This window comes from Neodiprion fabricii, chromosome 4 (assembly GCF_021155785.1).
Source record: "Neodiprion fabricii isolate iyNeoFabr1 chromosome 4, iyNeoFabr1.1, whole genome shotgun sequence".
Classification (NCBI taxonomy): domain Eukaryota; kingdom Metazoa; phylum Arthropoda; class Insecta; order Hymenoptera; family Diprionidae; genus Neodiprion; species Neodiprion fabricii.
The window spans coordinates 40733871-40759212 of NC_060242.1; the positions used below are offsets into that span (position 1 = coordinate 40733871).

Here is a 25342-nt window from a genome sequence, read left to right on the forward strand (position 1 = left end):
CGAATACACCATTGTGATTGAAGAGCTTGATTACAATGCTGGCTTACCTTCAACAGTCAGAGACACGGTTTCGAAGGCGACATTGATTCCGTCGCTGACTTGGCAAACGTATACACCGCTGTCGGAGATCTTGACATCTCTGATAATAAGAAGACCACGAGCGTCGTCGTAGCTTCGACCAGGCGGCAGTTCCCCATCCTCCTTCTGCCACTGGATGTCGATTGTGTCCTGTTTGATTCGGAAAAAAACCTCAGGGCGAATCCGTCATTGAAATAATTTCAATTTTCATTTCATGTACGAAAATTCATTCAACAAATTACGTGGCAGGCACTTACGCTGTCCTCTGATCTTCCGGAACAGTAATATCTGACTGTCGTGCCGGCCTCGACGATTTCAAGACCGGTCTGACGGATCGTGACGATGATTCTCGGCGGATTAGGCGGCGGAGGTGTGATCGTGGTGGTGTCTGGGACTGTAATGTTATTGCAAATTTTTTTACTCTGTCCGTCGCTTCAGTTGGGTATTTTTCATCCATGTAGGTACTCATCAAAGTGTTTGTACAATTTTATAATCAAGCACATGTTTTCATATATGCTGTGGCTCAAGTGGAATGAATATGATCCAAAAATTCCGAAAGATTTCGGTTTGTGTACAAGAATTAATGGGAATTAAATTTACGCTGCTTTGCTGTTGTCTTTTTTAAATATTCATACTATTACCAAGAGGACAATGTAAGTTGTATGCAGTAATATATTCTTTTCGTAGTACACTTATTCACGCCAAACAAAAATTAATGTAACCACGATCTTATTGCATATAATATTTAGATCGGAGGTAACACGCCAATTGTAAAGCAAAAAAGTTCGTTTTGACAATAAAGTGAGCTGTGCATTACTTCGCGAAGACAACACAGTACATATTGAACACCGCCCCAATATTAAAGCCGCCGTATTAAAATTATAGTCAGCATAATATGACAATTGAGACGCTACAGTGACAACGAATATTCATTATATGTCATGGTATGGACAGTATGCGTACACAGATACTACACAGTTGTAAAAATGTGAAAGGACCCATATTAGATGCCATCAAACCTGATATTGATGCCACTAAGGTAACGAGGAATGTAATTTCTATCCTGTTCTGATCTGTCAGACTAACGAAACCAAGTTTGGATAGTTTCGGCCTGTGACTTTGCGATAGTTTTTTCGAACCTTCGGTTTTTTGAATTGATTGCATCCAGTGAATGACGTTTAACGGTACCGGATATATTAAATGACCGTGTAGTATATGATTCCGATTTCACCGAATTTCAACGATACCGCGACACGAGCACTTTGGGTACCAAGATGATGATTAGCATCAAACGGATTTTCGAATCATGTTTTTGCGCATAACACAATTCATATCTAGGTACGTGGACGGTGTTTAAGAAGCATGCCGACTTTCATCAGTCACGGATCGTGGATATCTGCCTGACGAATAAGTGCACGATATGAGGATTTGCAAGTCCACGTATGAAGCTGTTTATACAGTGACTAGTCATGATCAATAAACATATGCTCTTGATTCTGTTACAGTGTTTGAGTGTTGATCAAATCGAAACTCGTAATTGTTTTGCAAAAGATATTTTCCGATTCACTTCATTCGAGTTCGGCATCTAGGTCTTGACAGTGAACAAAGACTTGACCTAGGTACGTATTGTGAACTGTGAAATTCTTGTCAAGATATTGTACGAGTGTCCTTATTTGTGAAAGATCCAGTACTACAGTGGCAGTAGAATTATTCAGAATTCGCCACACACCAATAGCTCGGGTCCACGGTGTAATGGATCACCGAGGAGCTCATGAATATTTCGTTGCGAAAATGTATTAGAACTGTAATTTCCAAATTCGCGGTACAAAAAGAAATCCATGATCGTGATACAATGAATTCGCAATTTACTTACAGTTGTATTCGCAGTATGGTCCACTGAATTGCGGCGAGCAGTGACATTTGACATTATCGTATCCGTCGAGTTCGCAGCTTTGTTCGTTTCCATTACAAGGGCAAAGATTGCAGGATCCTAGGATACTGCGGGATCTGTCGTACTCGTTCCTATAATATCCATGGGCGCAGGTTTCGCAGGAACTTCCCGTGTATCCCAACGGGCATCGGCAGACTTCGACTTGAGTAGCGCGTCTGTTGGTTGGCACGTGTTGCACAGCCGTGTCAAGACTGACATCGCTGATATAAGTTGCAATCATTTCCTGACTGTGCGTTGCACGGACCAGAATAGCTTCCAAGTTTGCAAGGACGGTCATGAGATCCACACGAGACGCGCTACGCGGACCATCCTTCGTCAGTCGTTTCCATGCTGATTCAACTAATGGCACGCTGTATGTCTGTGAATGAATTTTAATGCAGAAATTCGTGACAACGTTGCAAAATGTCACCCCCTCTAGCTTAAATAATACTGCTACGAAAGCTGAAAATACACGATGATGATACACACCAGCGAGTAGTCTGATTGGATTTCTTCAGGATTGACCCAGAAGAGAGTTATGCCATTGCCGATAAGAACAACATCTTGATCTTTATCGATCTGTGCGCCGGCACGGGTAGCGATTCGCTGGGTCAGATTTAAATTCCCACCATAGCTCTTTATCTGGTTACCCGTTATGAAAGATGGTAATGACCAGAAAAGTCTCTGGCTCCGAGTGTCCGGATAACGGTAACCGATCTCATTTGTAGCAGTTTGAATGTCGAATCCTTCCGTTATCACTTGGCTTCGTCCGCTGTATACGGATAAACTAGTTGCATTTTTTTCGAAATATTCAAAATATAGATCAATCAGAACGTTGCAGCCTGTGCCAAGTTCGTTTTGTGCATTTAGAGTGGTGTTTGAGACTTCAAGTTCAATCACGCACCTTCGTTTATAAAATTCTATATTTGATAAAAGAAGAATAAAATCAAGCTTTTCACCATAATGGATTAATAATAAAATCTTACGTGTCTGTGAGAGTAAAGCCATGATTGGAATCGAGAATAAGGGTTGGCTTCTGAATGACATAAAGGGAGCTTTCGTGACACTCCTGGGAAACTCCGCTACAGAAACATTCATTGCAACCATCTGGGTTACCGGCGGATAGTCCGAAGGTTGATGCACGGCAGCGATCACATTCACGACCCACGACGTTAGGTTTACACGGACACTGTTCGATGTAAGAATTGGTCCCGAGAGATCCGGCCGGGTTACACTTTGTTGAGTTTCTGGAGGGTAAGTCTCGTAGCTGACAATCTTCAGGAGTTCCTCGAGTTGGGTCACCTTCGTACCCAAATTCGCAGGACTCGCATTTTTGTCCGGTTGTATGATCGCGACAATACTGGAATAGACGAAAGAAAATTGAATATTTCACCCGCATAAAAAGCAAATAAAAGGTGAGTTACTCCAGCGGTGTTGGAGGTTATGGCAGAATCGAAAAGTCTGATTATTGTAGCGTTCAATTTCAATAATTTCAACAAACCTCGCAGACTCCGGTTTCCGGATGGCATTGGGTTGCATGTCCGTAACATTCGCAGGGCTCGCACAAGCCAAGATACAATCCCTCATCGGCTCTGGTGTACCCGACGTCGCAGTCCTCGCAAGATAAGCCTTTGTATCCGACGGGGCAGCTACACTGTTCAACTTCAACCGCGCGTTCTCTGCCGTTGTTTATGCCTACCGCGGTATCCAGAGACACCGAAGAGAGTCTGAAAGGTTCCGACGTTAGCAATTCTTCCAATCGTTTGGGACCTTTTTCTGATCGAGGTTATCCTTCTCTCTCATACTTACGCAGCTTCATCGGTATGTGTGGTATACGTTGCCTTAATACGGATTGCCTGTACGTCAGCTAAAGCCATGAGAAGACTCTCTCGATTAATGGTAGTTCCGTCGATTCGCTGCCAATGTTTCTCATGTATCGGTACCGTGAATTTCACGGAATCGTTCGGTTCTACTTGTGCTGCAGAATAGTATCGAAGTTCGATATCGTTTGACTGCAAAAATCATATGGTCGAAAAATCATCACAAATACGTAGTACACCAAGTGAACAAACTTATTATGTCATATGTCAATGAGAATCTCGTGTACACAGTCTCGTGAAAGAAAATGTGAACAGCTGTATTACTTACGCTGATCAGTTCAACATCGGCAGCATTGTTTCTGGATCTTCCACCCCCTGGGGACGGAACATATCTCACTGTGTACACGAGGCTACCGCCGTAGGAGCCGAGCTGGTCACCCAAGAATTCGCTAGGTAATTGCCAATAGTAAACTTCGTTATTGTCACTGTTGGGAAAAGAGTTGTACACGATTTCTCGGCGTATGGTATTCAGCCGGATGCCATCGACAATTGGCGATGGCTGATTACCATCTCGTGGCGATTCGACTAAAGAGAAATCACGGATGGAGCTGGTAAACTCTGCGCGGATCTGAAACGGATGATTCAATTGTACAGTACCGTTGGCGAAAATTGACATTAGACATGTTTCCGTTATGTGCGGTGTTGTGTTATTGAATCTTTTCCAAAAACATCAGAAAAAAACGACAGCTATGACTTACTTCGCTTCTGTAAAAGTTCGAAGAAGTACATTTTTCAGTGATGCCCATACAGAAGCAACTAGTGCATCCAAATTCGTTTTTGGCGGCCAAGTTGAACGTGTTGGCCTTGCATTTGTTGCAGGTACGACCAGTTGCAGACGACTGAAACAGGTGTAGAATATTATACGCTGCATGTTAATGTTTGTAGCTAAAATTCTAACAAAAAGTACCAACTAGGACTCCTATTTATTATGATTAGTCAACTGTGACAATGCACTTTGGTATACTCACATTGAACATAAATCAATCCAAGTCCATCAGTAAAGGTGGTATGAACAACAAGACAAGTGAAATCAACAATATTGCATCAAAATTGTGAACTCTGGCCATGAAATGAATTTGAATCATGCAATGGTTAAATGAACGCAATGAATTCCCCAAATCGTAAATGCAAAGGTGAGCAGAATGTAGATCAAAGATGAGATGACTAATCAGTTATATACCTTGCAGTCACATTGTCCGGTTACAGGGTTCACATACGGGCTGATGCTGCCATTAGGGTCACATTCACTGACTTTCACGCATTTGTCACCAGCGGTGGAGGGGTTGCCCTGATATCCAGGAGCACACTGTTCGCATCTACGTCCAAGGTATCCTTGGGCACAATCACAGGTCGGTTGTCCGTCCGAGTCGAGGTGACAGGTTCGAGCGAATCTATGTTCATTTAAGAATCAGTTCGTTATAAAAATCATACAAGCACCATAAGGCAACTATCATTATTTCGGTTTTTTTTTTACACTAATACGTAATTGGAATCTAAGTTGGCAACATCGGTGAGTCTCAAGATCGCATGGCTGAAATAACTCGCAGAATTTCAAACACTCACAATATGATATCCCTTCAAGATTAAAAGAAACGAACCACGTTACCGACTCGAACCGTTGTGTGGATTGTATTCTAGATTTTCATTTTGAACTTACTGATTAGATGCCGAAGTTAGCGGGCAGGGGCAAGTCTGGCATGGGATGTTTCTTGATGGGTCACCGTAGGTGCCAGGTGGACAGATCGATAGCCTTTCTTCGTAGCACTGCCCTAGCCATGGGCCACTATTTCGTCTCGCAAAGCCAGATGCACAATTTTCACAGGAGAGACCCGTGTAGCCTGAGCGTACAAGTACAGATGAATGACCGAGACGAGCGGGAGGATTAAATTATCATCAACTGAGTACATTCGTATATCTGACATTAACTTACCAGCTGGACAACGACATTCTTCAACAAATGATGCAGCGTCCAGGTCTATGTTACCCACGTCAGCTGTGTCCATTACTATGTTTATGAGGGAAGTATCTATCGGTCCATCGTCATATTTGATCCTGGCGAAAGAAAGGCGAAGCTTTAAACTTACTAATTATACGAGGATTACAACCACATTGACCACAGCAGGCAGACATTAGTAAAATTAACGTTGATTTATGTGAAAAATATTAGATATCTCTTGTTGGTAATCATTATTCAAACTACAGAGTTGAACGAATTTTTGAGCTCCAATCATATTTGAAACTATAGTATGCGTTGAAATTACTACTTATGATTGTTCAAAGTATTACTCATTCACGAGTATTCTATCGAATCAGTCTCGCAGTTATTAGACAGTCCGTGATAACTTTTACTGAAAGTAATTACTTACTTAATTAAGATGTTATCAACATTTGCAAGTGTCATCATGATCTCCTCTCTTGATGCCAATCTCAACTCATCGTTTTCTCTCAGTTGCCAGTCTCCGTAGAAGAATCGCACCGCTTCGTCAGTCTCGTAGACTCGATCCACATCCTTGGCCTCGTGTAGTAGAACGTAATTGTTACCACTGAGTATGACCGAAGGCAAGCCATTGGGTCTTTTTCCTCGGCCAGCATGTCGGACGGTGTACCTCAGGTATCCACCGTAGGACTTCAGTTGACTGCCATGGTAGCTTTCCGGCATTGCAAAGTAGGGTATATCGACATAATCATTACTTTCAGGGTACGGGTCAGTGACATGAACACCGTTTTCATCGAATGGAAGAACCTCCGGCACTCTACCGGTTATTCGACCTTGGATCCTTGTGCCTCTGGTAGCGTCCACAGCGACAAGGTTGTACTGGTCGAAGGGCGATTGCAGCACAAAGGTGAAGAGGTCGGCGCTCGAACATGTGGTAGCGACTCCAAAGCAGAAGCAGGAGATGCATTCTTCAGGGGAGCGAGCGAGGGAGTTGAACTGTCCCGCAGGGCAAACGCCGTCCGGATTCTTAACGACAAGAATGGTATCGGGGACTGCGAACGTCCATCCTGGTTCGTTTGGTCCCCTCAGACCGTTCATCGCTTCGCACGAGTAAGCGCCTTGGTTTTCGATCGCAATGTTAGGGCACGTCAGAGTCCCGACGCCGTTTACAGAGGTAGTCTTGCACTTGTCCGGTATGTGTCCCCAGTTCAATCGCCAGTTGATTTCTGGCACCGGAATACCGACGGCGGTACAAGTTATCGTAAAGGTTTCGCCTACGTTTAGTTCGACCATCATCGGTGGAGGACTTTGGATGGTTACCTTAGCTGGGAATTGGTAATCATCGTACGTTAATGACGGGAATAGGTAACCAAATAATACGGTGAAACATGAGATTACTCACAGCATCCTAGCTCGTCACTTCCGTCCATACAATCTGTCTCCATGTCGCAGTGGAAGGTCTTCGGAATGCACTGATCGACACGTGTGCATTTGAACTCGCTGTACTTGCAGGGCGAGCCTGGGGGTGAAGGCGTGCAATTTTCTTCATCACTGCCATCAGTGCAGTCTCTGTCACCGTCGCATCTCCATAATTTGCTCACACATTCCTTGCTCGCACACCTAAACTCGTTGGGCTCGCACCCAAGCGGACCTGTACAATAAATTGCAGGGTGAAGCGCACGGTATTTCCTACTTGTGGAGTCTTGAACAACATTACCGCCAACTTGACGGCGATCCTATTAGGTGCTTCTTAGGAAATGACTTACTGCATCTCAATTCATCGCTGCCGTCCGTACAGTCCATCCTGTTGTCACACACCGACGATTTCGGAATGCAATCGCCGTTGCTGCAGGTAGCTTCGTCGTATTTACAAGCCTCTTTCGGTCTTGAAGAATTTAATTCGTCTGTGAAGCCCCCAGAACAATTCATAAGTTATCTCGGCGCAACGGTATGTGAAGAAGAACTTGACAAATTCGCAGATCCAGCTTGGGCCCCGAACAATAATCATTTACACAGATTTGGAAACAGTTTTCATTCGAGTCAGATCCAATCGTCCGACGTCAGATCTCAAGGTAATGACTCGCGTGGTCCTTTAACACTGATTCATCTATGAAAAATATTTACTCACACTTTTCAACTGTCACATGGGCGGTAGCTGTTCGACCCGGTGTATTCACGGGTACTCCGAGCGCTTCGCAGACGTAGTCACCACCGTGGCTGACCTGTATGTTGGGCATCGTCAAACGACCGGACTTAACAGTGCTTCCAGGTGGCAGCGGAGTGCCGTCCTTGCGGACCCAGCGGACCTGGGCTCGACGTGGACTTTCGTCTCGACATCGAATGACGACTTCTTGACCTAGCGTCAGGTTGAAAGAATCAATTAGATTTAATTTGTCATATATTCAGACAGTGATCGTTGCGGTACCCGTAGAAAACAAGCAATCCCAATTAGCTCACATACAAGTAGATGGGTAAAAAAGAGACCATATTTTGAGATTTTCTTTTTCGGAAAATAATTGCTTCATTTGATTTTTTCTTTCTTGGCGCAGAGAGTATGTATCCTTGAATGGTGTGAATTTTTCATGAAAATTTACCAACAATGAATACCGTCGATTGGCGTCGACGTAAACCCCGTTTTGAAAAATATCCTCAGCGGTGTTCACTATTTTGGGTTAACGATTCAGTTGAAACAAAATAAGGCATTGAACACCTATTTAGTTATATGTAACTCAGTTAGCTGCGAGCCGAAAAAGAAATCGCAAAATGGTGGCTACTCGAAGTCAGCCCCCGAATTTTCCGAGTGCAATTGAAGACATTAGCAAAGATTGGTCGCGTGCCCGCTTCCGTGTATATGTCTGCCTGTATCGTCGAAGGCTCGAACGCGACGTTTCATGGTATTTTGTACACTTTTCATTATAGTAACGGCACATACGTTATTCATGGATACTTATACACGAGCTGTTTCTCTGCTATTACAATGGGCTGACGCAAAACAAATTCAACAGTTCTCATAATTTTTGACGTCCATCCGACTGTCTAAGGAAAATCTAGACAGTTGATACAGTGAACAGCGGATTTTACGTTAAATGCAGACTACGTGCAAATTAATTAATCAGAATGTCAGAACCATGTTTATAATGTCAAGCTAGTTAACGCGAAAATTATTCCTCAAATCATTCTACGACTCAAGAATAAAAACCGACGTTAATTAGACATTTATCTTTTATGAAGGTACTAGATTCTCATTTAACATCTATCAATATCATGCATTGTGATCACGTGCCCTCATTTAATTTATCTCCATTAAATAAAATCCCACGTGTTAAAGGAATTCTTTTAGTATGATAATTGGATTAATTTTCACTAAATTACCACCCCTTATGGTATATATTACATGAGTTTATGTGTGACTGAATCTTAAGATATGATCAACGAATTGATGTTCATATTCTATGTGCAATTGTACATGAAGCGGCCAGAAAGATATTCTGGTAGCTATAATCATGAGCATTGTGCCGTTCAAAATCAAAATTGTTATACCACGTGCAGCAGTTTCTGTAAATTAGCGGACATACCGACTTTGTACGTGCGTACATGTGCCTGATGCTCATGACAATAGTAATTACTAATTAGAAAATCAAATTCCCGAATTAGTTGTTAAGTAAATTGCAACTGGTCGTTACATCGATGAATTCTAATTCTTCTTACTAATATTATTTATATAATATTCATGGGTGAATTACATGTGTTGAGGTTGCACCAAAATACAAAATATACTCTTATACAATACTCGTGATATTCGTGCATTAATGACTGCAAGGTGTAAACAAGCAGAAACAACTTGCTTCAACCTGTAAACTTTGAATTCTGTTGCAATAAATATTCAATATTATATGGATACAAATGTGAGACAAATCTCTCCATGAGTGTTATCGTGAAACCTAAATGAGCCCATATAGCATGATGTCAGGCTGCTCTTCGATTAAGTCTTACCTTCAGGTGGCGGTTCTGGCCAGAGCAATAAAGAAACAAAGAATAATACATATGCATTAGTATTCTAAAGAATTTTTCAACATTGTTCTAAGAGTATCTCAGTGCTGCACTAGATGTGCGAATTTTCACGAGTGAAATTTCGACAAGTTAAAGTTACATCTGTACTATTCGATCAGTCGATAATAAGATACTAGCGGCATCATAGCTTCTTGAAAACTTTCTCTCACGTTAAATGACACCGAACTAATAATTTTACCCCCAAAGAGTCGTTTTTAACTTTCAATTCAAATACAAGTGTATACTCACTTTCTTTGATCACTTGGTCCACCGGGCGTACCACGAGTTTCAGCGACTCTTGCGCTGTAACAGTTTTTTTGTTTTCTTATTAAAGCTTGCAACGAATGCAATGGAAAGTAAATTATAAAAGAGGTACAGGAGAAGAGAGAGAAGCCTTAGCCACCTATATTAATGTTGCAAAAGACACTCTGAAATAAAGAAGTCTTTCATCTCCAGATTCATTGGTAAAGCAGTTTTGCATCTACAGCTTTAGTTTGATTCACCGGGGAGGATTTTTTATTCGATTATATTTCTTCATGCCGATCGTTATCATTATACTATTGTTACTATTAATATCGTCGCTATTACAATCGGTTTAATTGCTCAAGCTATATCAGATGAAGGTAGCGAGTTTAAATAAAACAGAATAAAAGTTGTCTTTAAAAATAATCGTTCCGATGAAAGTGTTACGGTGTATATTCGGATTAGGCGACATCATTCTCAAACGCATTCTATAAGTGAAGAGAAAAAAAACAAACAAAAATCCATCTGTGGCTGCATCAGTTAAAAAGTCTCATTCATATAATATAATTCAGCTAGTAAATAATCACAAGTTATTAGGTGTCGATTGCGTAGATTAGGTAATGTGTGATTATATGCGGTAAAAGTTCGATTAACGCTCGCAGTTGAAGGATGAATAATTAGTCTGTTCGTTCGTTCAAAAATTTAGTACGCCAGGGGAAAAAAAAAAAATGATGAGTGCAGCAGGCGTGGTTCGCTGCAGCAGTCGGAAACCTCGTAGCGATTATTCGCGTTGCGCCCTCGCCGTTTGGCAAGCGTGCAAGAATAACTCAAGCAAACTGAAACGGGCCCGTTTTTTTATCTCGACTCACGGAAGGGAGGGTAAGTGGGTCGGGGGCAGTCTAACTCGTCCGAGTTGTCCAGCGGACAGTCGCGTCGTCCGTTGCACCGTTGACTCAGGGCGATGCAGGGCCCGTTTTCGCACCGCCACTGCCAAGGCTGACAGGCCGTCTGGTTGCAATCAAGCTCGTCCGAGTTGTCCAGCGGACAGTCGGGCCATCCGTCGCACCGCTGGTTGATCGAGATGCAGGGACCATTTTCGCACCGCCATTCGCTTTCCGAGCAACTCTTCTCGAAAGGAGCTTCGAAGGGCGTTTCATTTACAAGGGGAAATTTTCAAGGATCTTGTCGTCTCGTCTCGTCATTTCGAGACCGTCCAATAGTCAAATTGACCATCCGAGGCCTAGCATCCATTCACCCGTTTCATTCACCGGTCCAATCATCAACCAATCATCTACTTTCTGCCAATCGCCTGCTGTAATAACGCTTGTATAATTCTAAGCTTACCGCAGTTTTCCTCGTCGGAATTGTCGCCACAGTCGTCGTATCCGTTACATCTCGATCCTTCGCTCACGCAGGCGCGATTTCTGCACTGGAATTCGCCCCGGCTGCAACCTGGGAATATTAAAAACCGGGGGTTTAGCGGTGGCTGAAACGATCGCGGCTGCTACGTGACGAATCAATCGTCACGACGGTAATGTTGACAGAACACAGAGATCCAAAATCTAATTACGATCCATGTATAAATATTCTTTATGCGATATACATACATGTACTAGTTATAAAATATGTAACGATCTAACATTTACGATAAGTGGATAATGTAGGGATGATAATAAACATGTCGTTACGTCATCGCCCGCGACCTTTTTCTTTGGACGCACGCCAGTCTCTGACAAAGAAGTGAAAATTTTATAGCTCTTGTATTTTTACAAATTGTGAGAAAATTTATATTAATTAACAATAGCTACGTTCGCAAAGATTAACGTAGTGTAAGGTGTAGGCGGTGCGTATGAGGGCGGGTAAATTTGCCGATAACGGGGAAAAAACTGCAATTTTGCGATAAAGAGAAATGGTTCGATTTCAATTTTCTTCTTTCTTTTTTCTGTGGCATCATTTATGAAATATGAAATTAAGGTAAGAACTTCCAACAAATGATATTTATACATTACTCTACAAACATCTAGTTAATTCTCGTTCACGTTAACTGGATCCAATCACGATATCGTCAATTAATTTTACTGCGACAAAGATCGCCACTCAAATAAAATCGGATGATGTTTTGGCCAACGGTGGAAACGAATGTTCAGGGATCAATTTATCGTGAACGATCGGAGGAATTTGTGAAAGGTACGTTCCAAAAAATCATTGGGGAGAAAACTAGCTCGAGAGTGAGATGCAAAGTTTGACAAAGACTCAAGGTGTTGGTTGAATTTTTTCATACCGCAGCGAGGTTCGCTCGTTCGCCATGAAATACCGATGTGTCATAAAATTGTAGTTCCGCGTTTTTAACTTTGGCAGTGACGAGCGGATCTCGCTATTCTTTCATCAAATGATTTAGGGGGAAATAGTCTAGCTACGATGTATAGAACAGTGTATTAACGCATTTTACATATTGACTACGAATGTAACGGCGATACTGCAGGCAGAGATGCACTATCGATCAAACCGTCGAATGACCAGCCAATTAACCGACCAATTAATTAACGTTAATCGATCAATCAGTGATAAATTGGTACGTCGCATTGGTTTAGTTACCCTGAAATACAATGTATACGAGGTACACGGTTTATCGTTGGTTCGTTGGCTGAAGTTTTTAATCGTCTAATCATGTAAAATTGCATTGCATATTAAAGTCGATCAACTGGCTACTGAAAGTCAAGCGTATAATACCTTACAAACCTAAACATAAAACTTGTATCTATAATACAATATATTCGACAGCTAACACCGACTGATATTGTGACAGGTAACGAGCTCTGTTCGTAAATTTGGCACTCTAGCTCGGCTCAAAACTCACCCACCGTTGCTCACCTTCATTCGTCCTTCATCTCGAATTATTTTTTTTTTCCCTGGGTGAACTTCTCGGCACGTAAATTTGCGTCTAATACGTGAATTTTCCGATGTCTGATCTTTTTCGGTTAATTTGTGACTTCGGAAGTTGAGGTCCAAGCAGAAGGCATTTTATTTCCGCTTGATAAAATTCAGTCATTATATATGCAAGTGTAAAATTTTTAACCTCAAATTCGAGCCAAATATAAATGGAACTCGTGTAATTCGCGGATTGAAAATAATGTCCACTCCTGTAAAATGCTAGGATTGGTTTTCATTTGAATAAAATCTTGATTCAGAAGTGCGCTTGGGTGAGGTTGAGTTGAACCGGAATGCCGCGTTTTAATTGTATGTGTAGGTGTAAGTGCCTTGGGCCTTATTCGAAAATTTTATTACTTGCGTTACAGGGAAACGGCATCATCGACAGAGCTCAATGTTTTTGGGTTGGGTAATACACTTGTGTCCATTTTCGCGTCACGTAATCTCGCTAATCGAAAAGCGAAACGAGTGTATACATAATAGAAATTTCAATGGATTTATTTATCAGTCTCTTCTGTGGACTGGTGAAAAATTCCCCAAATAAGATGAAAATAATTGCTGCTAAAATCTGACGTAGGTTTCAGAAGGAAGCTGGAATATTTGAGTTCTCAGGGATCACTTACGATGAAGCGATTTCGCAATTATGTTTGAAAAACAATATCAAAAGTTTAAAAGTAATGATAATCAAGTTCACGAGTTTGGAACAGCCGAAAATCAATTTCGAGGTTAGGTTACTTCGGCTGAAATGGTGGCGTAGAGTGCGAAGATACTGCCTAACCTAAAAACGTATCACTTGTGTCGAAGTTCCAGTGCAACGCGAGTTGTGAAATCTTCGAATCAAGCCCCTTGGCGGTGATGGGTAATTGAAAGAATGAATAAATGATCGGAGTCTGACTATGGAACGAGCCTGCCTGACCGAAGCAGTATTGTTCGTCGGTAAAATCACGACAGTCGTAGAAATGGTCGCAGTGGTGAGCCGCGGGGATGCAAGCACCGTCATCGCAAACAAAGTCACCCGCGGCACAACTCCTCGAAGATACGGGAACGGTCGCTAATGTCGTTCTCTCTGGCGGCCTCTCAGCAGAAGAGGTCTTATCCAAAGCTTCTACACCTAGAAGTAACCCAATCTGAACCATAGTGTTATCCGTTCCTCGTTCTCGTTTCCGATCGTTCCCCCACATTCCCGTTTCAACGACAATTTGTCTTATAATCCGTCGCGATTTTTTATGGAAAAACTGATCGAGACTATTTTACGTTCTTACCGAATTACGATGTATTTCACGAAAGACTCTGATTACTTCTTATTGTGTTCTGATTACCTCCACGTAATACTAACGCTATTTCAAAAGTTGTTCAGATAATTTTGAAGCCGAAAAATAGTAATTTTTTTGGAATTTCTCTGACGAATTTTACAATGACGTTTTTTTTTCTAATTGGAACTCTGAAAAAATTTGGTAAAAATCTGGTAAAAATCTGTTGTGAAATCTCTTGGAAAACCGTGAAAGGGTTCGGAACCACATGAAATTTGGGGATATAAATTGGAATAAAATCAGAGATGATCACAGTTGAGATGGAAGTTTTGTAAGAATTCTCAGACACGAGATGAAACGAGAAAGAAAAGCGTCGTTCAAATACATACGACAACAATTTGCGACATTTCCAACACCGTGGTTATCTCCGGCTGGTTGTTGACAGTGTTCGGGATACTTTCAAGATTCTATAGGTAATCAAATGTAACGCTTCTATAAGGTGTTCGTCTGTTTTATATTGATCTCTTGCTCTTGCCCATCTATGAATACTTCAACGCAGACGTGCGGTGCTGACTAACAGGGAACTGTTTCGTATGCGCTTAGAATGAGGATTTGAACATTAATGTCTTTACGCTGTTTGAACTGCGAATAAAAATCGCTCGTGTCCGGATTCGAAAGTAGCCTGCAGGCATGGTAAGTAAGGAAATTGGACAAATTGATGGCGAGTTACAACTTTAAAGCACAGCGTCTGTTCCAGCTTAAGTAACACGTTAAATCCACGTTTCCAAGGCATTGTTCGACAACATCCCTTGTACAAATCTATGGGACAAGTGTTTCGTGAACGCGACAGATTAGGAGGTGAACTTACATGATCGAATGTGTAAAAAATTCCGAAAACGGCCTGCCAAAATTGTCAAACTCACCCTGTGTCGGACAGTTAAGTTCGTCGCTGGCGTCCCCGCAGTCGGTAACGCTGTCACAGAAGGCGGTTCTCGGAACGCACTCTCCACTGCCGCACTGGAATTCATCTTGCGTACAAGAAGGTGGACTCGGTGGTCGAGTCGGTCTCAAAGTGTCCTCTGCGCAAAGTCGAAAAAACCGATTAGATTTTCAATTGCGGTAGCGTCGATCTGCTGTTTCGCTACGTAGCTGTACATATATACATCGGACCCAGGGTGGCTGATAACCAACTTACATTGAGCTGAACTGATTGTAAGGCAGTTATCGCAAATCATATTGAGATATATAACGGCTTGCTTGGGAGTAGTTAATAAAGCCACCCTGAGGTGATTTCACCGGGAAATCGCTCGTCTACGTGAGCTTATCGAGTCTCTACGAGTAATGTGAAAAACGGTTTGGGAAATCTTACGGCAGTTAATCTCGTCACTTCCGTCGTGACAGTCCGTGTGCCCGTCGCATCGGAATTTCTGATAAATGCAGTTTCCGTTTGCACACGGCCACTTGCCGGCAGGGCAGGCTAGAATTCAGAGAATCTGATGAGGTCTCCAAATCATACCGAAACCCTATTTAGCATGAGGTTTGTCAAGAAAGATCAGCGAGGAAATAAACTCAGGCGACACGTACGAGTAAAGGCGTCGCATAAAAACGTGCACGGCTAATCTGTCTCTGCATGAATTTGGACCAGAAATCGTTACTTGTTCTTTTACATTTGGACAAACGTGCGTCATGCGATGCGGGATTTTACGCGTACGTGTCGTTAATTATCTCATGCAATTCCATTTGCGGTAATGGACGTAGATATTCACACGATATAAACAGACGTTTTTATGAGAAAAGGGGTATATGTAGAGAAATTTATATAATAACAATAATATTATGCAACGTCACATCAAACGATTGATGTACAGGTGCATAGGTATGTATATACCTACAATTATAATATATACACACTCAGCTGTAAGTAAAAATAAGTAAATACCAAGATATAATATTTATATATACATGTATATACCTATACGTATAAAAGACGTAGAAAAAACGGTCAAAAAATATGTTAGTAATAAACAGGCAACCTGTGCTGAAAGAGTAAAATAGACGAAAACGATTAAGGCCAAAGTTTTGAGTGCAATTTTGCCGAATGAAGATGATTTCGAACGCTAATATTTCCACCTCAGCAACGATAGAAAAAAGCGCTCTGTTATTCATCTTTATTCAGTTTTCAGTTTAATGTTATCAATCATCTTCAAACTCATTCGTTTTGCAGGTTATATAATTAATAAGAACTCGCTTCAGTCAAGTTAATGATCGTGAAAACTTTAAAGTTCACGTTATACAAGAAGCATTCCTCAACAGTAAGTACATAATCTATGATACGCCTCTGGAGTATCGACGCAGATACGGAACTGGGGTTAGACGATATCGATACACGCGGTTTAGTAAACGATGCAAAAGTTCGGCCGAACAATACGGACGAGAAAACGTTAGAGTATCAGCTAAGAGAGCGATAGGTGTAATTGTGTAGTGAAACACAAAACATACTGGCGGCAGACTAAATTACAGCAAGTAAAGGGAGGCGACTCTTAAGGTTTGTATGTACATTGCAAGAGCCAGAAGACACTGATTGCGAGGTAAAAATGCGAGCCAAAGAACTGCAGGCAAAAGAAGCTAGATTTTCAATTTCAACAATTATCATACGGCAGTTCCTCTCGTCGGATCCGTCGGGACAATCCGGTTCGCCGTCGCAAAACTTAGTCCCATCCAGACATACGCCGTTGTCGCATTTGAACGTTCCCGCCGGACAGTCGTATACTACAATTGACAACCAATTTAGTTTGAGCCGCCTAATCGTCGACCGACAAATATTGCTCCGTTATTCCTATCCCTGCCCTTCCATCTCGGATTACGACTAGGACCACAGACATGCTATGTTACACAGAATTACGCGAGTATCTTTAAGAATATTTGCTGAATACCAACGGTGTTGAAACATTCAAGATCGGTCATCGTTAGTTGTTGGCAAATCTGTTTGAGGATCGAATGTTGAGAGGATTTTGGAGTAAGAAGGTCGTATTTCACAATATCTTTGCCTCTCGTTGGTGAACAACGAAATCGTTCGTAAGTTTTCGGACATCGTATGAGGTTGCAATTTTGCTTGAGCGGTTTTTTAGAGAAGTTCGAAATATCAATGGAAGCGTTGTCGGTATATGCTAGTGGTTGACTGTCAGGTTAGCATGTTACTGCGCAGCTGAAATACATATTTTTTGCGTTTTCCATCAATTTTTCGAGCTTTAACCGAAGACCAATAATTTCCAAAATTGCTTTAAGCGATTCTACCCCTCAGGAGAACAAAAAAGTGTGAAGAACTGAGCTATCTCTGATATCCGAGACATGTTTATCAGTAAAAATCTTTTGTTATATTTTCTCTAAAAGAGAAAATCCTCGAGAGACGAAGGAGTTTGATTTCCAAACTCTGAAATATCGCTCAGGGATAAGTAGGTGTAACCGAAACCGTGTTTTTCCGACAGTCACCGTAGACCATTCTGAACGGTAAACAGCGAGTGAAGCAAAACTGTAGTCTACAAGATTATTGGGTAATTGGATCACCGGATCGTTAACATGTGTAACTGGATTACACGCGATTGAAAGAAGTTAGCGAAGAAAGTATAGGTAATTAAGTACAAAGTGGAATTCAGAAATCTATACCCGTACATACATGTTTAACACAAGGGACAAGACTATCGGAAAATCCTGTATTTTGTGCAAAAGACTCTTACAATGACCGCGTCAAAAGGGACATAAACATCCGGCACAGCTCCAATCCATTGTAAAAGAAAAGGGTACATGGTGTAGATATAGAGGTACGTAACATCAATCATTAGCAGAGTTTGAAAAATAGACGAATGCAAGAAAATACAGACTGATCGTAACAGGGTATAGAATGGGTGTAATGAACGTGCGTGTACAGTGGTAAGGGGGTTCGTTTTTAAAAAAGAGGGCAGACACTGTTGGACTCTGATTCGCACTTGGAACACTCATGGGCTCATAGTAAAGGAGCTGCGGAAATCAAGACAGTCACATGGCGGCACGAACACGGCAGGGCAGGGAAAGACGAAGCAAGCACGTTTAGCACTAGTTACCGCAGTCCAGCTCATCGGAGCCATCGACGCACTGGGTAACACCGTCGCACCTTCCGTTCTCCGGTATGCATTCCGAGCTTCCACACTTCCATTGGTCCAGTGAGCAGATCCCTTTGCGCACTAACACAGACAAAGCTCACACAAAGCTCGGTTTTACTAGGCGCCCCTGGCACCGCGGAAAATCACGGGAGTGATGGGAGAGTGGGAGCAACAGGTGGAAGTCTGGCATACGTAAAAGGAACACGCGACTCCATTACGGTGGAAAAAACTTTTTTGCTACTTTTGAACAAATGTTTAGAAAACTTGGACGTTTTATTCGTAGACTAGATGATTATATCTGAGTTTATCCTGATTCCTAGAAACCGGAGAATTCGAACGGTTTTGGAAATTTGATAAGAAGCTCTACAGAAATTTTTCGTTCGATATTTGTTGAAATACCAAAATTAAAACGTTTCTGGAAACTAAGAATGAATATTCATTTAGATAACATGGAAAAGAAAAAAAAAAAACGAAAACTAAATCGAACAACGACGTTCGATTGGTAACATTTTTTTTCCAAGCTCTTCACGACAGTTCAATCAAGAATTTTCCCATCAGATTTGTTACCGATATATTTCGTGGGTTGGGAACGAAGAACGAAAGCTCAGGGATGGGAGATGGGAGCTTGAAGCTCTTACCGCAGTTATATTCATCTGAGCCATCGTAGCAGTCAGGAAGATCATCGCACTCCCTACGAGCTAAGATGCACTGGCCATTCTTACAGCGAAATTCGGTCTTCGGGTCGCATTCTCGTACTCCGATATCTGAGAATTCGAACCAGAAAATACTGACAAATACTCCCCGTCTTCGAGGTTAATTAGGCGTTTAATCCTACCGGCCGTTATCGCATTATCTCGAGGTCTATATGCATTCTGAAATTTCTCCTCTACGTATTTGTGAAACTGGAGTCGATAAGGTAGATAGACGGTCTGTTTTTGGACTAGGTAGTATTTTCATGTACTAAGGACATCTCTTCGGAGAAAGTTACATAACCTCGAAATTTTTTCAGATACTTTAAAGACTATAATCGATATACGATCATTATTTTTTCACCATCGCAATAGGTTTTCAAGTATGGACCAGCTTTTCTAATCGATCCATAACAAAATCTTCCAAGGTTGTCACTTGCAATTTTTCATCCTGAGGAAGTTTCATCACGTTGTATTTCAGTCAACACTTTAATCCGTGGACGTTTTTCCATCGTGATGAGTTTGTAACATGTTTCATTGTCAGTTAGCTTCGCTTTGAAAAAAACCAAGAATACATTTTGAGGTTGTGTTAAATCTACCGAAAAGGATGACGTAAGCGTACAAGATACTAACTTATCCAAAAACATTGATCTTTATCTGTTTTATCGCCGTTTTATTGTGACGTTTCGGACAAAAGTCCGGAATAAGACTTCTGGGACCCGAGAGCTCGAATACCAAGGACGAACAGACGAGCTGAGAAGGCGAGTCGCTGTCTGGGCTTTCGAGTCCATTTTCTGATACAACAGTAATATATGTATTCAGCACTGATGAATTCTAAAGTGATAGACAACGACGCACCATCACCGCAGTTCGGTATATTTGATCATGGGGGAAACAGGAATATTCAGATTTTGACATCGAATACGTTGGGATTTGTTCAAGCGCTTTAGACACATAAAGCACAATTAGGCTGACGACAGTCATCGTAAAGGTAATTGGAGGTAAAACAAACCTTGGGAGAGGGGGGAAGGATAATTTCAGCTTATACGAATACCGCACGAGTTAGCGTGACACAATGAACTATCTTCACAAACTGAAAACTTGTGTTAACGATTTACATACTTGAGTAATAAATTCTGATCGGAAATTAGCGAAATTACTTATATCATTGCTGTCGACGATAAACGAGAACACCCATCTTTAGCCGACATTTTTCGTCGTGCAACGAATTATCATAACAAAATTTCAATGTGAAAATATTTCGGTTCTAAGTCACCACGTGTAAGCAATCGCACGGAAAAAAAAATGTTGTAGATTTTACATGTCATGTGGTGAATGTACGAACAGCACTTTTTTGGAGTTAAATCTACAGCAACTGTGGAAAGATTTACAAATCCGATGATAAGAGTTAGAAAACCAATAGTAAGGGTTAGTGATTTAACTCCAAAGAAGTGCTATTCGTGTATTCACCACAAAAGATGAAAAATCTACATTACAGTTCTTTCCGTGCGTGTTTCACGAGTGCGAAAATCTGAATATGGGTATTCTCCTTGTTTGATAATCGTCGCTGATGCACATAATTTGGAAGTCTGTAAAATTTCCCCTCTAGAAATTCTGCATCGAAGAATCCATGAATGTGCGTTGTAAAAATGATTTCATGGGCGAGTGTTCGAAATGCTGTTAGGCGGTAACTGGGAACTCGTCAAGTTAGCACAATGACACAATTAGTATATGTAAAGCAACGAGACACAAAAAGCATACTAGTCGTTTCGGTTTCGCCCTCAGGGACGAAGTTCCTCTCTGTAGTTCGGTCCAACCCTCCACTTCCGGGACGATTTCCGGTCCCGATTCCAGTCCCGTTTTCGCTCTTCAGGGGGCAGCCCTCCTCGTCGCTGCGGTCTGAGCAGTCGTTAGTCGAATCGCACCTGTACGCAGCGCTGATGCATTTACCATCCTTGACGCATCTGAACTCCGAATCGGTGCATGGTCTCACTGCGTTGACGGATTTTGCGGAAATACGAATAAAGCGAAAGCACGTACAAACATTTATAATGTTACATGGTCATATGGTTGTATGGTTGTATGGTCATTAGTTACGTGTACTGGACAGGTTGTTAAATCTCGTTTGAGAAACAAATATATAGCGAGTGCAAATTTCCGTGAGGAATGAAGCCAAGCTGAACACGAAAAGAAGAGGGAAGAGGAGAAGGACGAAAAGGAAGACGACTTGGAGTAGAGGAAAAGTCAGAGTAAAATTGACCGAATGCTCGAAGTGGCCGTGACGTTGAGGAAATCTTTTCACTTCCATCCAGCTTCGAGCTTTCGTTTGAATCACAGACAGAATGTAGATAGTAACTAAAATGACGGTTACTGACTGAAAAATATCAGGCACATATGTGTGGAGGACGTAGGCAGATAGGCCTACATGCCTAGGCGGAAAATGCGGGGGCAGAGAAACGTTCCCAGCTTGAACGTGCGAAATCAAACTACAAGAGGCAGGCTATCGATTGCTTGGAATCTGATTTAATTGCGTGCACATTACCTCGTCATCTAATTGAATCAGGGGAGAAGAGGTATAAATTTTTGCAGGACAAGTGACTTGAGTGATGTAAAAGTGTGGCTTGCACAAAGAAAGGAGGAGACAAGTATCCGTATACTTGCCATAGCTAAAGTAGAATAAATTATTTAAAATGGCACATACATCCGTACACCTAATACACATTATGAATACACAATTTTTTTAAATTAGTATAATAGGTATGATATATGCTTCGAGAGGGTGTCGAGAAAAATGTGTACCTAAATAGTTACTGCAAGGCGTGTGAGAAGACGTGTTGCGAGTTTAATCGAGGACTCAGAAATCAAGATCCTTAAGCATGATTTCATAAAGTATGTGCATTATATATAAACGGATACGTAAACTTCAGTTGAGTAGATGCAAATTGAATGTTTACGGGCATATTTACATATCATATTTAGATGAACAATTTATTTACGCTGTATATTAATCGAATTATTTATAACAATTATCGCTGGCAAGTTACATTACATCAACACAGCACAAGGTGGTCAATTTCAAACTGACTCGAGAATTCATGCCAATATGGTATCGTATGAACGAAATAAGGGGGGAAAAAACTGGTGTACCGTCAATTTTTGTTCTTTTGCAGAACAATTGTATTTTGTTTGATGCCCTTATGCTGCGTAGATTTTTTTTTACGGCTCTCTCAATTTTTTAAGGTCTCGATTGATGGTTTTATGTTTAAATTTTATTTCTTAACGAACATTATTCGTCACGCAGTATTTGTCGAGTGATCAAATAGCCTTAAGCTTTTTCCAAGATCAAACGTGGGCGTGACCGACCTCGAGGCGATGAACTCATTCACGATGCATGCGTTTCAATTTGCACACACCACAATTACATCAGGTTTTATTTATGGCTCTACCGGAGTATGATGCGTAGGTGTAAACATATTTATATGTAATAAGTGGTTTACAATCAGATTTATAATAAACGAGTGCCAATCGGGATCGTATCGCATATAGAAGAACGAGTAAATGGTTAAGTGGGTGAATATATACACAGATGCGGGATAATAAGTGTTTTAGAATTGTAAAAGATGAGGGCGTCGTTTTGTATTACAAAGAATCCAGCTTCGCAATTATTGTTCGTCCTTCGACTTGAATCACAACATGCTCAATCACAGGATTTGCAATTTCAGTTTATTCTTATGTGGTTTTCCTTGATGCTGGATTCTTTTCGGCAAGCATCTACTGCGAGGTAACGCATTTATGTACATAAACATAATAATACAAAATTCACAAGACGTGCGTAACTGACTCGGTGAATACTTGATAGAACGATGCAGATAAACATTCAAGAAATTGCTCAAAGGTAAAAGGCTGAGAAAATCAGGTGCGATACTTTGGGACACGAAACGTTGTCTGTACCTGAAACGATTTTATTTCAGCTAATACGGGAACGTTGCAGCAAGTAGCAATTTCTTCTCACCATTTATTCGGATTTGTGTTAATGGTGTACAAAAAGCTCCGTGTTATTTTTCACCGTGTGTAAACAAGTAGATGCGTAAAGCGGTGCGACAGAAAGAGAATGGTGAACAGATTAATGTAACGGAGAAACACGCCAAGGAAGGCTATCTATCCGGTCGTCTTACTTCCGTTTTGTTAGAAAAAATGAAACAAGTTCATCCACAGTCCAATCGTCAGTTGAGAACCTTGCGATCCTGCGTGAGGTAGAAAATCGTGGCGCAGACATCGCTGGCGAGCAGGAGTTGGTTGAAAGTAGCATGTAGCAATTGGCGGTATGCAGGCAGTGAGGTTAATTATGCGTGAAAAGGGTTCATAGCATAGCTGAAAAATTTTAAGGACGTATGTATACCGCAGTGAAGCTCGTCTTCGGCCCGCGGGCAGTCGTCGATGCCGTTGCAAACCGAGCTTTTCGGGACACAAGAGCCATCTCCGCAGGTGAAATCCATCGAGGGACAGTCAGCCCAACCTACAGGTTCGTCGGTAAGCCGGGACAACCAGGAAAACCAAAAACCAGATGGGAAAATAATGAAAAACAAAAGAGCCAGCATAATTTTCCCGCTTCTAATTGTACAAGCGCTCGAACAAACATATTTTCATTGTTTCTTGCTCATTGTCAGTGAGAAATGATTGTTCGAGTCATACAGACAGGGCACAGTGAAAGAGACGACGACGACGGCGTTCGTTCAGCTGCACACCAAGCGAGGCTTTCTATTATAAATGCGTGTTCGGTATGTGGATCAGACATACACAGAATGTCGCTAGTTTTGTCTGCCGGTATACACAAGGAGATCACACAGAAAGCAGCTTGGGTTATCGACAGGCGCACAAAAACCGTTCGAATTTCATTCAAATGATTTTTACTACCCGCTCAGAGATCAACAGCGCGATTTTAGCTACCTCTAGTACTTGAAGCGCTAGTCGTTACGCTGATATCTGATAATCGTACTAAAGAGAACTGCACAATTATATCCCAAGAGATGCTGATCCACCTCAGATACAATTGTCCGCTCACTTTGCTGGTACAGCTTACGTGCAAGTACAGCTATGTACAATGAACGACGCATGTTTACATGTTTTATTACTTGGTGAAATGTTTGATGGAGAAAAAGGAATGTGTTAGGCGTGGTGAAATAAGAAGAGATTCCAATTCCGATGGATCTGCGAAGTGAAGCTATCTCATATGGCGCAAAAATTCAGTGCTCTTTTCTACTAACTCATGGACAAAACTGGTCGTGATATCTTGTAATTAATGGACTAAAACTGATTTGCCACAACGACTTGTCAGAGATGACACAATGTTGGATGAGAATTGAATATCGTAGTCCAATCGAATTGGGAAACTCTTCAGATACATATGTACAGCGTAATGAGGTGATGCTTACGATATGATGCGTGAGATGGATGATTACGTACATACATGGAAATGTCACATGACAATGAGATGTAAAGATAACCCATTGGCGGGACGTCACAAACACGTTTTCAAGGATCTATGAGAAAACCATAAAAAGTATGGGACGTCACATTTTCCCGAAAAATGTTCAATAGATATGATCCATAAACTTCCTTCGAACGACGACATTGACCAACTACGATTGAAAATATCGGCGTTTTGCCAGAATAACTAAATACACAGATCTTGTTCGCGAATTTCCCACAAGCTTTTCAACTGTACAGCAAGCCTGGACATTTGCACCTCCTTATACAATTCGCAAGGTCTACCTTGAGTCAATTTTTCTGCGTTCTTGCACCGATAGCTGTTCCTGGCGCAGTCATTTCGGTCCGGCCAGCCTCCTCGAAAATTTACTGTCTCATTTTTGTTGTTCCGGCTTGACTCGTCTAACCCTCTTAATTTGTCCTCCAAGTCCACATTCTGTTTTATCAATATCTGTGACCACCGGTTCGCAGTTTGACTATGGTGCAAGTTCAGTTCTCTCTGTTGCTCCAAGAGTATTTGCTCCTTCTCCTCTTCAAGCCTTCTTATCTGCTGCTGACGACGCATCCACCGTTGACACAACTTGAAGTCCCTTGGATAATTATGACAGTTTACATTTCTCGAGAAATATGGTCTTCGTCGGAATATTTTGGTATTCGGCCTTGAGAACGATATGTTGTAGGCAAAGTAATTTTCTTTTGGACGTTTCGTCGTTGTGGTTCTTTGGTCAAGTGTCG

At 41.5% G+C, this 25342-nt stretch overlaps 1 protein-coding gene across 29 annotated transcripts in view; it reads right to left on the minus strand.

Annotated features, from left to right (window-relative positions):
* The window catches only part of LOC124179328 (basement membrane-specific heparan sulfate proteoglycan core protein), a 128777-nt gene that overhangs the window by 13238 nt on the left and 90197 nt on the right, over positions 1-25342 (minus strand). For 15 of the 29 annotated variants that reach the window (XM_046563559.1, XM_046563541.1, XM_046563554.1 and 12 more), the window contains 27 exons: positions 23520-23636; positions 20882-21112; positions 19070-19195; positions 18393-18512; positions 16951-17064; positions 15665-15772; positions 15219-15374; positions 11462-11569; positions 10987-11256; positions 10124-10177; positions 9818-9832; positions 7953-8180; positions 7591-7728; positions 7227-7475; positions 6255-7149; positions 5819-5940; positions 5546-5726; positions 5069-5279; positions 4587-4727; positions 4157-4456; positions 3818-4020; positions 3510-3735; positions 2995-3368; positions 2498-2780; positions 1952-2387; positions 336-472; positions 48-228 (listed from right to left, as the gene is read on the minus strand). In XM_046563559.1, coding sequence (XP_046419515.1) covers positions 48-228; positions 336-472; positions 1952-2387; positions 2498-2780; positions 2995-3368; positions 3510-3735; positions 3818-4020; positions 4157-4456; positions 4587-4727; positions 5069-5279; positions 5546-5726; positions 5819-5940; positions 6255-7149; positions 7227-7475; positions 7591-7728; positions 7953-8180; positions 9818-9832; positions 10124-10177; positions 10987-11256; positions 11462-11569; positions 15219-15374; positions 15665-15772; positions 16951-17064; positions 18393-18512; positions 19070-19195; positions 20882-21112; positions 23520-23636 — 5724 coding nt within the window. The remainder of the gene's footprint in view (positions 1-47; positions 229-335; positions 473-1951; positions 2388-2497; positions 2781-2994; positions 3369-3509; positions 3736-3817; positions 4021-4156; positions 4457-4586; positions 4728-5068; positions 5280-5545; positions 5727-5818; positions 5941-6254; positions 7150-7226; positions 7476-7590; positions 7729-7952; positions 8181-9817; positions 9833-10123; positions 10178-10986; positions 11257-11461; positions 11570-15218; positions 15375-15664; positions 15773-16950; positions 17065-18392; positions 18513-19069; positions 19196-20881; positions 21113-23519; positions 23637-25342) is intronic. The other 14 variants (XM_046563550.1, XM_046563546.1, XM_046563561.1 and 11 more) reach the window with 12 other exon arrangements.